General features: G+C 43.5%; 1 protein-coding gene across 1 annotated transcript in view; it reads right to left on the reverse strand.

Annotated features, from left to right (window-relative positions):
- ltn1 (listerin E3 ubiquitin protein ligase 1) overlaps positions 1-13,645 on the reverse strand; it is a 28,413-nt gene extending 14,768 nt beyond the window's left edge. The window contains 19 exon segments of the mRNA XM_080749297.1: positions 3-216; positions 769-864; positions 867-921; positions 3,128-3,281; positions 3,957-4,196; positions 4,334-4,529; positions 4,672-4,713; positions 5,179-5,400; positions 5,833-6,153; positions 6,877-7,128; positions 7,423-7,570; positions 8,638-8,828; positions 8,955-9,128; positions 9,298-9,478; positions 9,752-9,804; positions 10,122-10,352; positions 10,636-10,734; positions 11,609-11,815; positions 13,506-13,645. Coding sequence (XP_080605423.1) covers positions 3-216; positions 769-864; positions 867-921; positions 3,128-3,281; positions 3,957-4,196; positions 4,334-4,529; positions 4,672-4,713; positions 5,179-5,400; positions 5,833-6,153; positions 6,877-7,128; positions 7,423-7,570; positions 8,638-8,828; positions 8,955-9,128; positions 9,298-9,478; positions 9,752-9,804; positions 10,122-10,352; positions 10,636-10,734; positions 11,609-11,815; positions 13,506-13,547 — 3,118 coding nt within the window. The 5' untranslated portion in view covers positions 13,548-13,645.
- Between the last annotated feature and the right edge of the window lie 939 nt (positions 13,646-14,584).

Raw genomic sequence — 14,584 nt, forward strand, 5'->3', positions numbered from 1 at the left:
CATTTGAGGTTTGGCAGGTGTGAGGAGGAGGAGGGAAAAGGCTGTCTCCTCCTGGTCACGTGGCACTGTCACAGCGGTATGGACCACTCTTCCTAACAGGGCGCAGGCAGACAGGTGGGCTGGCAACCTCGAGGACACCTTCAACTTCCACGCGTCCATACAGGGAAAGTCGCTAACCGCCCGCAGACGGCCATGCAGTAAGGGACTCTTCACCCACTGGAGGGTGGAGAACAAGAATGGACAAGATACAAGAGGCATCAAAATATATATTAAGTTATAATCCTAACCAAACATGACTTTGAGAAGATTGCATTGCATTATATTCTTAAAAAAACACCTGACTGGAAATACATTTTCGGACGGTGTCTCATTATGGCTTTGTTTGTACACAATATCGGGCTTAACTAGAAATGTATTCACTCGTGGAGAATGTACAGAGCACTCTGGTTCTAAATACTTTTTGGATGGATGGATGGGTGGGTGGATGGATGGATGGATGGATGGACGGACAGACAGACAGACAGACAGACATAAAGTGTCAAAAAAACTGTCAATGCTCAACATGAAACAGCCAACTTGAACAAAGAAATCAAACCTTAAGCACAACTATAATACAATACAGTGCCCAAACAAAAGTGTCCATAACAGTCGATGCCAGTCAGTGCTACAAGTATCTCACCACCATGTCAAACACAAGCAAAATACTGTAGTGTAGACTAGAGGACAAATACAATACAGCTGTACCCACAACTGCAACTGCTGGCTCACCTGAGTGGGTAAGGCTTGTCTGATTCTAGTCCACTCTAATTGACTGGGGGTCAGGAGGGAGAGGAAGTGGAGGAAGAGGGGGGAGTCCCTGTTGACAGACCGAGTTGAGGGGTCTCCACCAGACTCTGTACGGCCAGAACAAGGACCTGCAGACTGGGAGAGAATCACAGGTCAGGTGGATGAGGTTGTTAACAATGGAACGGCGCACAGGTAGCACAATGTGTTATGTTATGGCTGACTAGTGTGGGTGTGGGTTCACCCATTTAGCCTGGCATTGTCAGACTGATCACGTGCGATGATCAGTCTGGCAATGCTTGGCTAAATGGGTGCCCCCCCCCCCCCCCCCCACACACACACACACACACACACACACTACCTGTTTTTTTAAACAAGTCTTACACATTTGTATTATTTGGCTTTTGACCTAGTTTTAAATTTGTACACATATATATTGTATTTGTTTGTATTGCTATTATTTATTTATTGGCTGAACAGAACTTTGGTTATCTCTATTCTTTTAAATTATGCTTCATAAATAAAGTTGGTTTGGATTGGACTGTTATGAGTCTCAAAGCTAGAGAAACAGATTATTTGACACACTGGAAATAATGTGAAAAAAGTACTTCAATGTTATAATTTCGTACACATCTGATGGAGAGGGGAAAACACTACAAAGCTGGTTTAAAATAACAAAAGACAATCATTCATAATTTGGCCTCACATACAGTATACAGTGTGGGCACTCAGCATATTGTATTAAAGCGGAGGAAAATTGGTCAATAAAGGAGCTACAGTATGCGTAGGAAATAGCAATGCTGAAATGAAGTATTCCACTGCAGCTACAGTAGCAGAACAGACAGAGACACAGGTACTGTAGGTGTTAAGAAAAATAAAAACTTGTTTCACACCTCTCACACCTCTCCAAGTCAGGACTTGGCTTAAAAAGGTAATTACAGCCTCTATTGCACTCCTCATATATAAGGCTTTGTTTTACATGCCACTGTGGATGATGAAGCGAGAAATAAAATCTCTGGGGTGCCAGTAATGTAGTCTGTGACTGGTGAAGAAATATCGGTGTTTGGTTATTGTACAGTACACTGCTGGCAGTGCATTTGCATTTACTCGCTTTTAAGGATGAAATGTTTGAGTTTCGATGCTTGCAGAATTACCAATTATCAACAAAATGATCATTACTCTGGGTCAACTGCTGCACCACTTATCTGTGGTATTTCTTAATAAAAAGGCGACTATCTCCTGTCTTTTTCTTTATAGTATATCAGAAAAAATAATCATATCAACCTTCATTCCTAATCGTGAAGGCATAAGTTTCGATGGATGCCAGACACCATAGATATAAAAAGCGTAATGCCTCCTCCGTCGCTCCAGTTCATTGGAGTGACGTGCAACAACTGGATGCCGGAGACGCTGCCAGTCAAAGTGCCTACTGGCCAATCACAGCGTGTCTTTTCCGGGACTTATCAATTCAATTCTACAGAGCTTTATTGGCACGTCTCCATCCAGTTCCGATGTTGCACGGCTCAGCTGTTCTTAGAGGCTGCGTATGAAAAGAACTGCCACCACCTGCCTCTGATTGGCCTACCAACTTCCGTGTCTGTGACGCACGTTGAAGTGGGAAACGACGATTACTGTGTGTTAAACACAGTCTGAGACAGTCATTTAAAATAGAAATATGGACAAAGTTAGAACGTTTGTAAAGATGAAATGTTGAAAAGTTCATTTGTAGACTTGGAGCTACAGTATATGAAACATTTTGACCTTGCCAATTTGATGGCTTTATAAATAAATTCAACATTATTCTGTCAAGCTATGTTAAGTCCCAAACAAAACAAAACGCTTTATACTAGAAAAGTGCTTTCCTCCAGATATTCACCAGGCCAGATTGCCTACCCAGGGCTGTGTTAGTCAAGGGGTGCAGACATAGGCACCAGAAATGTACCGGAAATGTATTTATTTATGTATTTTACGTTTCTGAGAAATGAAATATCCTCGCCGCTAGGACTCTGCAGAATTCCCTTTTCAGCTGTACTTCCGAGCTACCAAAAAAAGACAACTAGAATGAATGTTACACATTATAACTTTAAGACAATAATGTCTACTAATGTCTACTAAGACTAATATGGAGTATGCACTCCTACTCCAACAATTTCAATCTGACGAGTGGCTGCTACGGTGAATCATTTTATCCAAACAAACCCAGTTCAATTCCTGTGGATTTTCCCCTGCCAGAGTAGAAATGCTGACCCAGATCTTTCACTTTGTAAGAAAAGTCGCTCTGGATAAGCCCCAAGTCCTAAATTGAAACTGGGAACACTTTAACATTATGTGGTAAAGGTCTTACCTCTTCATGTCCAGAGAGGCTGTGAGTAGCTGGTTCTTGGCCCAGAGCGCAGTGCTATACAGGAAGCCTCCTTCCCTGATCTTACTCCCTGAGTGATGGACCAATGACTGGACTCCAGTCACGCACACCTTCCTCAGCTTTCCTAAAAGGGAGTCTGTCAAAACACGGTCAAAACAATTAGCTATCCAACCTGCTGTTAACACCCAAGGGGCCAAACTCTTTCAGTAACGAGATAAGGCCACTAGGGGTCACTCTGCCAAAAGGAGTCGTCTCGTTCCTCAACGAGACAACAAAGGGTTAACTGTACAGCTCTGCGTGCATGCTGTGTGCCCTGTGAATGACCCTAGTCCATACATTACACTCTCTCTTGCAGAGAGAGAAAATGGCGCGACAAGGCTGCATTGATTTCCATTCTAGGCTGAAACATAAAAAGGGCTTTATCTATGAATGAGGTGCAAAGAACACCAGGGAAGCAGAGATCTGATTGTTTTCACGGCGACACTTTACCGCGATGGTCGGCCCCGGTTTGGATTTTAGTTTCGCAAGCGTTTGTAAACAAATGGATTTTCTTCCTCAATCATCAGTGGACACTCACAAGCACACGCAAGAAGCTTCCGAGGCTCTTCAAAATAAAGTGTGAGTGAACGGCGGCAGCAGCAACAGCAACAGCTAGAAATGTTAGAAACCTTGGCTTCCCATGTGTTAATGGTGGGATCATTGAACATTTCAAATTTTTAGACAGTACAGGATCATAGCTACAAAATGAGGTATCACTTGCTTTGATTGATCAAATAAAAACAGCAATGTCTTTCCAAGAATGTGCACCCACCAGACAGGTGTGTGTGCGTCTGATCCTGGGCTGTGAGTTGGAAGGTGGTGAACAGCAGCTCCTCAGCAGACGCCAGCAGGAGGCAGTCTCGTACGGACGAGAAGAAAGTGGAGGCCACGTCACAGATGAATGACACCAGAGGCTCCACGTTGCCGGCGTCTGACAGACTCTTGCTCTCCAAGAGCGTGGCGTGGAGCTTCTCCAGGATCTTTTGCATGTAGACTTCCCCGATCAGAGGCTCTGTCCATATAATAGCCAGCAGACCGGTTTTAGTGAACAGTTAAACAGCTGCGTGCGTGTGTGTGTGTGTGTGTGTGTGTGTGTGTGTGTGTGTGTGTGTGTGTGTGTGTGTGTGTGTGTGTGTGTGTGCAGTGTACCATTGTTGTGATGCTGAGACAGCACTAGGCTGATAAGAGTCCAGCTGTGACTACTGCTGCTGCTGAGAGAGGCTTTGCTGGATTGGCTGCCTCCCACCTTGCACAGCTCCTCAGCCAATCCAAGGAGCCGCTCGCCCAACACCGAACCCTTCAGCCAATCATTGCAGGTCTCAAGAGTGTCTGTGTCTGCACACGCCTGATGGGTGAGACATTCAAGCAGACTTTTATTGTTTATCACTAGATACTTTTAGTGGCAGATACACACTTGATATATTGTTTATATACAGTATATAAAAGAATCGGTAACCCTAACAATAATTAACAATCATCCCACCTACCCTTTGTATGATCTGCAAGATAATACCCCACTGTAGATCCATCTAGAAAGAGGAATGAGAAGTACTTACATTAGAACAGCTATTTCATTATACAGTACACTACAACACAAATGATACATAACCTAGACAAAAAAACAAACTACAAAATGATGTGGATCTCAGGATCCATACAGAAACAGAGTGGCTCTAATGTGGATCTCAGACTTCACGAGACAAGCCTGTGACATCTGTCGTCTATGAAATCAGTCGTCTGTGACATAGCAATGACATGACTCCAAATTTGGGCAAGGTTTCAGCATGATCCAGTGTGTCCCCTAAAAAGATAAACAATAGAAACCTGGGTAAAAAAGCCCAGCCCACCACTGTTACAACTCCATCCTAGGGGAAACACTGATCACACAGCCTATTGACTTAGCTTATACAATTCTAGTTAAATATTTCAAAGTATAAACACAGAACACAAAACAAGACAACAAAATGCACGAGACTGGAACATCCTACAGCTACCGTTGTGATGTGGTTGAGGATGCGTGTGGTTTCTTGCCGGCTGCAGCAGTACAGCGAGCTGAACAACATCTCTACTATGTGGCTGGTGTCACTCCGGTCCTCCTCAGCCAGCCACACCACCACCCGCTCCAGCAGGAACTGCATGGCCGGGTTGGCCAGAGTCTCTGCCTCTCCCTGCTTCTGCTCAGCCGCTTCGATCGTTTCGTCCAATTTCACCAGCATCTGAATAGTGGTAGAGTGTGGGAGGAATATGTTACCTCTGAATAGTAACTAATGGCTGAGTTTATGTATCCAAAGAATTGCTTTCATCAGAGACGCCCCAACCATAGCATAACTTTATCTATTTAGAACGGGTACACATTATTGCGTATCATTATTTTATGCTTTAACTATTGAAAAATAGCAGATCTACAAGCTCACAGCGCGGACCCCCATCTCAAAATATTTAGTTCCAGGGACCACTCAGAAGCAAAATTTGAGTTACAAACGTTCGCTTTGAAAATACATAATATTCAAAGATTTGCACACATTTTCACGACTTTTTCAAAAATAGCACTCGGTGCCGCGCTGTGAGCTTGTAGATCTGCTATTTTTCACTGGTTAAAGCATTCAATAATCCTAGGCCCGAATGGGTTAACGTTAAGCTTGGCTTACGGTGAAGACTCTTGGCGTGTGGAAAGAGCGCAGCAGTTGGGAGAGGAAGACCAGGTGCCTCTCAGAGTTGTTCTCGGTGACGTACACCAGGCAGACCTGGGCCTGCTGACACACCACCTCCTCCAGATGCCTGGTCTTCACAGGAACCATGGCCCTCTGGGCGTCCAGGAGATCAGACGCCGGCTGCACAGGTTTCTCGACGCCGGCCTCCTCGGCTCCGGGCCTCTCCATGTCCTCCGGCTCAGCAAAACAACAGATCTTGACAGATTTCCTCTTGTGGAGCTGCTTTTTCCTGATGACCCTTTCAGGATAACGCATTACCTGGAGGAATCAGAAGAAACATTGTTCAGTTTGCTGGTTTAAGTCTGCTTAGCACGGTCTAGTAAATAGTCTCTGTAAACATAAAGAGGTTTCTGGGACATACAATACAAAGAGTTGTTAATAATGACATGACAGAGAAACTGAGGAAACATACATGTGTGTCTTCTATTCCAGGGGTACCCAAACTTTTTTGTCTCAGGGCACCCCATAAATACTTTTTTAATCCGAGGCACCCCTACATTATAATTTTCACTCCCAGCACCTTAAATTTATAGCATATCGTCGTTGTCGGGTGCAAACCTTGTATGTCCAGACAGAGGTTTCTGCCTGACAGTGACGATATTTTAGTGATTATGTTGCGAGGAAAACGTTGAGATAATAGCCATTTTGGTTAGAACTGACTGAAAATAACTTTGTACTTTAAGTTTAAAATGATACTGAATATTTCTTCAAGTGTCCAAATAAATTCGATTTATTATCAAATGATCTCGCGGCACCCCTGGACTGCCGTCGAGGCACCCCAGGGTGCCCCGTCACCCACTTTGAAAACCCCTGTTCTATTCCACAAAAAGCATTGTTATAAGGGAGGGTACAGCATATTTGAAACAATATATTTTGGTTGATATGAAAAACTAAACGCTACCTGTGACCATGGAACTTTTTAAAACATTCAAAAATATAATTATTACTTATTGCGTCATCAGACACTGTTCACACACACACCTGCAACAAGGTGGCCACCCCCTCAAGAGCCTTGGGCTCCGCTTCTACGTTGTCAACGTAACGGACAAAGAGAATGCTGAGTTCCTCCCAGAAGTCTGCCAGAAGTCTGAGGAAGACTTCCTCATTTGTTGTGTCGCCATCGTGTAAGCCTGCCCTCTTTTCCCAGGAGACGAGCGTTTCGGTGACCAATAGAAAGAGAGGACCGTTCTGTAGGGAGGTGCTTCCAAGAGAGCTGTCCAATAGTGGGAGGAGCTACAGGCAGGGACAAGACAAAACAATATATTTTTACAGGTTTGAGCTGCTTTTCAAAAGCATTGCAAGCACCTTCGCCAGAACATACCCAGAGGTTTTCTCAGAGAATGTCAGTAAAAACATCAATAGCCACAACTCTTTATTTTGGTATTAATAGTTTGAAGTAAGATCAATAGAATCTATATCGGATACAGTTTAAGAACCTTGAAGCACTTTTTTCTTTCTATTTTTCAAGCATATATCTCAGCTTAAAAATAACATTCAAATGTACGTAAAGTACGTATTTGGTCTCACCTGCTTTGAAATGAGCATGGTCCGTATTTTCTCCTGCTCTTCCTCCTTGTCCGTGTTGTGCAGTACACAGTACCTCAGACACTCTATGGCCGCACTCACTATCGCTGCACTTTCTGATGGACTGGCCACCGCACGCTCACTAAATAGACTGACATGAACACACACACAGTTATGCAATGGATGGTTCCACCACAACATTTTGACTGGTCTAAAAAGGCATTCCAGTCGTGCTAAAATCATGATACACACTTACACAGCATACCTGAGCTCAAATGAAATATGCCTCATCACTGTAAATATCCTGCCGCCATTGGTGATTGAGGAAATGTTAAAGGGAAATTCCACTTAAAAAAACCTTTGGGTCATTTTATAGTCTTATGAGGCATCGAAAATACACGGCCAGCTCACGTATTAGGAGGGTAGTATGAGTCAACAGAAAAAAGAACGACTTTATCATGGTTAAAATGGAGTTTGAAGTTACAATGGGTTTGTATAGGAATGGGCACTGGATGGGGAGTGTCTGATAAAATGAAAATCAAATATCTAAATATTGAATAAAGCAAATTAAAATCTGTCCAGGCCAGGGTGTTCACAAAAGCCTGATTAGACTATAAAATGACCAAAGGTTTTTTTGAAAGTGGAATATCCCTTTGACACATTTCCATGGTAGTGAAGATGCTAATCAGTCTAGCTAACATTTTAGATTTAATATTAATAAAGTATCTGTTGTATAATTACAATATTACATGAGATGGTGTAGTTTATTGTCATTACTTCAGTGCCGCAAATAGAACTCGGTGCAAGTGCCTCGTTCCTAACCACATCACTGTCATGGCACTAACAACCTCTAATGTACTGTGATATGGCAGTTCTCTCTTTCTCAGTTCACACCCAAAGACATACGGTAATTAAATTCAAATGAAAAGCTTAGTGGTTCCCCATTAAAGAAGATTGGTTTGCAGATAGTTTATAATAAAAGCATGTCGCAAATCACAACATATACCATACAGAGCCAGACAACTGTTTATTATTGTAGTTCAATAAACCGTTGCTGATCAGAGTAAATACACATTTCTTGCATTGGCATCATAATCCATCTACTTGCATTAGGGCTCATTGCATTAGGTTATTTTACTCTTTAACACTCTAAAAGCATGGCCCTATATGGCACACATGCACAGCCCTGAGCACAAAGAGCAAGACATACACATTTACCCTTGTATGAGTGAAGTGAAGAAGGTGGTGTAGAAGTCTATAGCTGGCTCAGTGACCTCTTGGGGCAGTTTGCTGATGAGGGGCATCAGGTTGGGGTGAAGAGCTGTAGCCATGCCTTTGCCACCCTCCTTCAGAAGAGCCCAGAGTTTGGGTAAAAACCCCTTCCTGGCATTAACATGTGTCCAGCACACCTAAAACAGAAAAAGTGCACAGCCACACACCATAAAAAAGGTGCATCAACAATAATAAATTAGAACACCAATGCGTTCAAATGACTTTCCAAGACAACACAAACAAAGTACGCAGCGAGTGCTTACTGGGACAGTAGAGACAATGTGAAGCACTGCCTCCCAGATTGGAGGCAGTGCTATGGGGTCCGTGTCGTCAATACTGAGGAGGACAGCGGGACAGGCTCGTGCTGCTTCAGCCTGGACCAGCCCCGGTGCGTACTGGCACAGAGCCGACACCACCTCGAAAAACGCCCCGCGCACCTGCCAAAGCACAAAGAGATATTTTTTTCCTTTTTTATAGAGAGGGTAAAAACAAACGGAAGACCAGTGTAAGGAAGGCAAAAATTGAAATGTCCTCTGGCAGGAGTCAACACTAAGGCAAGAGGGGTACAGTATGTGTATAGTATACCCAATTACCCATATGGTTTACCTGAGGCGTCTTGTGTTTGCCATACTTCCAGAACTTCCCTTGGCTGATCAGGTGTGCCAGTCTCTCTTCCAAGGCCTGTCTGTCTGTCTGGGACAGCAAGGACAACAGTCTCTTCACTCCCAGCAAAGCACTGGTCAGCATGCGGAGATACTTAGCCTCTCTCTCCTCCTCTGGCACACCCCTGGAGGATAGAGGAAACAAAAAACATGCAGTCTGAAGCTGAGATAGCGTAGCTTAGGGAGGCAAAGGGCACAACAGCCAATGAAACAAACCAACATGACAGTGCAAACCGCGCCAGCACCACCAGCACCTTGGAGTACCATGTAATAAACTAAACTGTGGTTGAATTCTCACTTGGACAATCAGTTATACTGAAGGCTGGGAATAAAATAGCCAAGTTCAAATGCATCATGGCGGGCAAACAAGCAAAACTAAAATAAAAACTTGAACTTACTGAGGATCACTTAGAGAGTCTGCAGTCTCCTTTAACAAAGTGTCTTGAAGCACCTGAAACATAACAACAAGAAAGAACATAGATGTAATGCCGGGTATTTACAAATGGATTCAGTTCACATTGGGGAATGTTGAAGAAGCTCTTCACCCATTTTCATATATTGTGTGGTGCACTGGACGCATTATCTGGTCAGCTACCAGCGTGTCCCAGCACATTCAATTTCAAGTACTATATTCAAGCCAGGTACCCTTGAGGTTCACTCAGTATTCAAGGGTTCCAAAGAGTACCTGAATAAATCCTGTCTTAACCACTGACTGTACTCGTGAGGAGCATGCTTAGCATCAGCAAGCAAGTGAATGGTGTCACTTACATTGAGGATCTCGTCCCGGCAGAAGCTGAAGGCCTCGCTCTGTTTGCTTGGCGGGAAGGCAGCCTGGAAGACCTGGCAGGCAGCGGAGGCTGCCGGGCCGTAGGTGTCACACTGGGCCAGCACCCAGTGGCCCATAATGCCCTTGAGAAAGGGCGCCAGGCTGCGGCGAACTTTCAGCACCAGCTGCTCAAATGCCTGGTGGCTCGCCTCCCTTACACGGCGATCGTGGTCCTGATGGGGAACACATAAGACCGCTTGTGAGCAAACTCACCACAAAACGATTGTAGCAAGGTTAGAAAAGTGTGTGCTTTTCACTGTATAGGTTGTTAGATACTTTCTTGCTTGCTTTTACTCTGTAGTCTGTAAACCATCTATGACGCATATTATCTGGTCTATATCACATCTATTACCCTGAAGAAGGCAGCTTAGTCTGTCCGAAACATTGGTAATTTTTACAACTATAACATAGGGTATTTCATCAAATGATTTAATTGTAAAAAGACGACCATCTTACCACTGATATTTTGCAGTATATCCTCGGCCAGTATGGGAGGACACCTTTGACGACCTCTGCATCTCTTTCCTGACACATGGTACCAAACTCCTGAACAGCCTACAGAGCAAGACACGGGTTATTTAAGAGCAACGAAGTAGAGTAGGATTCTCGTGTTTGTAATCTGAGTGTACAGCTTTTACCAAATGGACCAGAGTTAACACTGGGGATTGCTGTGCTAGCCTAGCTCAGCTAGACAATCCACCCATGTTAAAACAAGGAGGGGATGGTCTAGTGTCGTGCACTAGCTCTTCATATTTGTGGCTCCAGATTCGTGAGTAGCCCCTGATTGGTTAGTTACAAAAGTAAGGCGGACTTTGTCTCTCGCGCAGCATGTCTCATGTGAGCACATCTCATTTTCCATGCAGCAACAGAACAGATAACATGGGTCTTATTGCATACTGAGGGCTCCTGGGGGGTGCATTCCTGAATTGCTTCTGAATGGGACAACCTCCAGACTATATACTGCAGTTAGTTAGCTGCATTAGTATATAGTCTGGCCAAGCCAGGCTATTGCTGTGCATCCAAGGTTGCCCTGTATGGTTATCATGTGTGTGTTTGAAGTGAGCATAGTGTATGTTGTTGTATTCTTTTGTGGGTGTGTGATTGTGCTTTGCAAGCATAAGTGAATGGACGTGTGTGTGTGTGTGTGTGTGTGTGTGTGTGTGTGTGTGTGTGTGTGCGAGCGCATGCGTGTGCTTGTGTGTGTGTGGTGACTTGTATGGTTAGTATTGTACTGTGTACTTTCTACTTCTCTATCAATTGCTATTCTGCTGTGACACCCTGAATTTCCTCGTTGTGTTATCAATGTGATGGTGGTGTTCAGGTTATAAAACGGTCACCATGTATGATCATTTTAGGATCACAATGGAAAACAAGCCGCCTCTGGACGGTACTTCATCATGACATGTGAAGTAGCTGAGCTCAGTTTTACCTTCAGTCGGGTGACGGCGTCCCTCTTCGTGAGCTTCCTGAGGACCAGGCGGAACTCTGCGTCCACCAGGTTGTCTATCTCCTCCGCGCCGTGCACCGCGGGCACGTAGCCCGGCTCCGTGGTGACCGAGGAGCCGAAGCCGACGAAGCCCGGCACCACGCCGCTCTCCCGGGCCAGAAGCTCGGCCGCCCGGCCACTGCTGGACGGCTGGAAGCCAAGGGACGGAAATGTGTAAATCAGGGGTCTTCAACAAGGGGTCAGGGACCCCTAGGGGGTCCCCAGAGTTACTACAGGTGGTCCTCCCCTTGCGCTGCGAGGTGTTGTGAGCTTGTGGATATGGAAATCTATGAAAAGGTTGTGGGGGTCCCTACTTCATCTCTCTCTAAACTAAGGGGTCCTTGGCCTGAAAACGTTGAAAACCCCTGTGGTAAATGTTAAATGGTGCATTTATGTAGCGCCTTTATCGAAGGTGCTTTACAGAGATTGTGCATTACATTCACCTATTTCTCACACACATTCATACACTGGTGGTGGAGGAAACCATGCAAGGCACCAACCTGCTCCCCGGGAGCAACTAGGTGTTCAGAGTCTTGCTCAAGGACTCGTGGACACTAAAGCCCGTATCAGAGTGTACGGTGGAGAGCTATCCACCCCAAATTTGAGGTGGAAAGCTTTCCACCTCAAGTCAGAAAATAAGTGCAGGCCATCATAGTCACGGCCCAGCGGGCCCACGGTGAAGTCCTTTACCCCGTCTAGACCGGTTCAGGTCGACCAATCAGTGAACGGGGTGTAGAGCCTGTCTGTCTGATAGTAAAAACAGAGAGATGTGTCGGTACTCGCGGTGGAAAGCTCTCCACCTTGAGGAATGATGTAACGTTGTAGTTTCATGACTCAAAAAGACTCGAAAAGACTACACCTCGGTGTAAAGCCTTCCACCGCCCAGGCGACTATGATGCCGGCTTAACTCAGGGGGAGCCCAGGATCGAACTGGGAAACCTTCGAAACCCTCCGTGTTCTAATGGCGGTTTCTCTACCCCTGAGCCACTGCCGCTCATCTGTGTGTGATGTTGTTGTTGTTGGGTAACACTACACTTGAATACACTCACTCACCCCCAGTGTCAAAAGTTACTATCACCAGTCGTATAAACTAAAGTAACTAAGTACATTTACCCCCCTTAAGGTAAATATAAGGTTACTTATTTAAGTATTTTTTACTTTACTAGAGTATTTCCAATTTCAATACTTTTACTTCTACTACACTACATCTCAGCAGATCTACAAGCTCACAATGTGTGACGATGCGATGCGTTGTGAGCTTGTAGATCTGCTATTTTCAAACATTTTGTGTACATTTACTTTTGTTGCTTTAAGTACATCTTGAATGATGCCAATGCTTTCGTACTTTTACTTAAGCACATTGTGAATTCTGGACTTTCATTTGTAACAGAGTATTTCTATATTGTAATATATTTTCCACTACTGGTTGTTGGGTAACACTAACACTTGGATACACTCACTCACCCCCATAACAGTCAAAAATGTAAAAAGTTTATATCACAATTCACAAGTAACACATAAGCCAGTGGTTCTCAAAGTGGGTTAATTCCGGAGACTCCCAGGGGTCCTTGAGGGAGTTCCACGGGGTCCCCAGCTAAATGATAGTTACTCAGAGTGTACAAAATGTAACCGTTCCATTGTACCCTCTTAGAGTTAAATTAGCAATGATTTTACAATATAAATTGGGGTTCCAGATATAGAAATGCCATTAAACGGGGGTCCGTAGCCTAATGAATGTCAATTTGGGGGTCCTTGACATTAAAAAGTTTGAGGACCACTGCCATAAAGCTAGTATTAGCTTGAACGGCTATACTTTACTGTTCTATAAAGTGGCACTTACCCGGACATTTCCCTTCGTTCGCTGTTTATTCTTGCCCCCCATGTAATGTTTTAATTCATCCGTTAGTTGGATATAATGATGTATAAAAAGAAATAAGTAGCAGAGCTAACACAGTATGGTCCCTACAACCATAAACACACGTTTACTGAGTTAAAGTTGGATTTCCGGTATACATTCTTCAAAATAAACGTACCAAAGAGCTGTATGGCGCCCATCTATGAATTGTACACGTCAATAATGCTTTAATTTTGACATGTGCACGAATCTAGCAGCATACGTCACTTCTGGTTAGGATTTCTTCTTCGTGGTGACTTTAGCAGAAGAACAGAGCGTCGCTGCCCTCAATCTACAACACAGATATTGCAGTTTTCATTTTAATAATACATTAGGAACATAGGTGCTAAAAAAGTGATCTAAATTATGTTCTGTAGGTATTTAATAAGAAAAAGAAACACTTATTTTTGTTTGTTTAACTTCAACAAAGGAAAGATCATGGAGATAGAAATAAAGATCAGGGAAAACAGGTCAGATATTCCACAAGAGTAAAATATGTATTTATTTTTATTTTACCAGTGAGTCCCATTGAGATAGAGACATACTAAGGTAGCACAATGTAAAAACACAACACCAATCACACATATATAAAAAATAATAATCTCTTCAGTCACCCATCCTTTATGATGCGCTTAAATGAAAAGAAAATATATTTTCTTTTCTTTTTACTTTTGTATTCCATTATGAAGGTGCATAAGAACATTCTGTCCCAACTTGAGGTAGCCTACATTAAAAATAAAATAAATAAAATAAATATACTGTATATATAGGTGCATTGCAATTATTGCCATATCCACCTGAGTTTCTGTATCCATTTCTACCTACCTCAATTGTGTTGAAATGTTGTTTTGAAAGCAGTTACAAAGCTATAAAGGCATAATAATTATATATAAAATACAAAAACAAACAAATAAAAACTACAAAAGAAATCTACTTAGGCTTTGGCTACTGCACAGCAGCCCACCAAAAACTTTAAAAATATATATCTGCTCTACATAGCCTATATAAATGTCATTGATAGGTCA

Source organism: Nannobrachium achirus (assembly GCF_963921795.1).
Source record: "Nannobrachium achirus genome assembly, chromosome: 19".
In the NCBI taxonomy this organism is placed as follows: Eukaryota; Metazoa; Chordata; class Actinopteri; order Myctophiformes; family Myctophidae; genus Nannobrachium; species Nannobrachium achirus.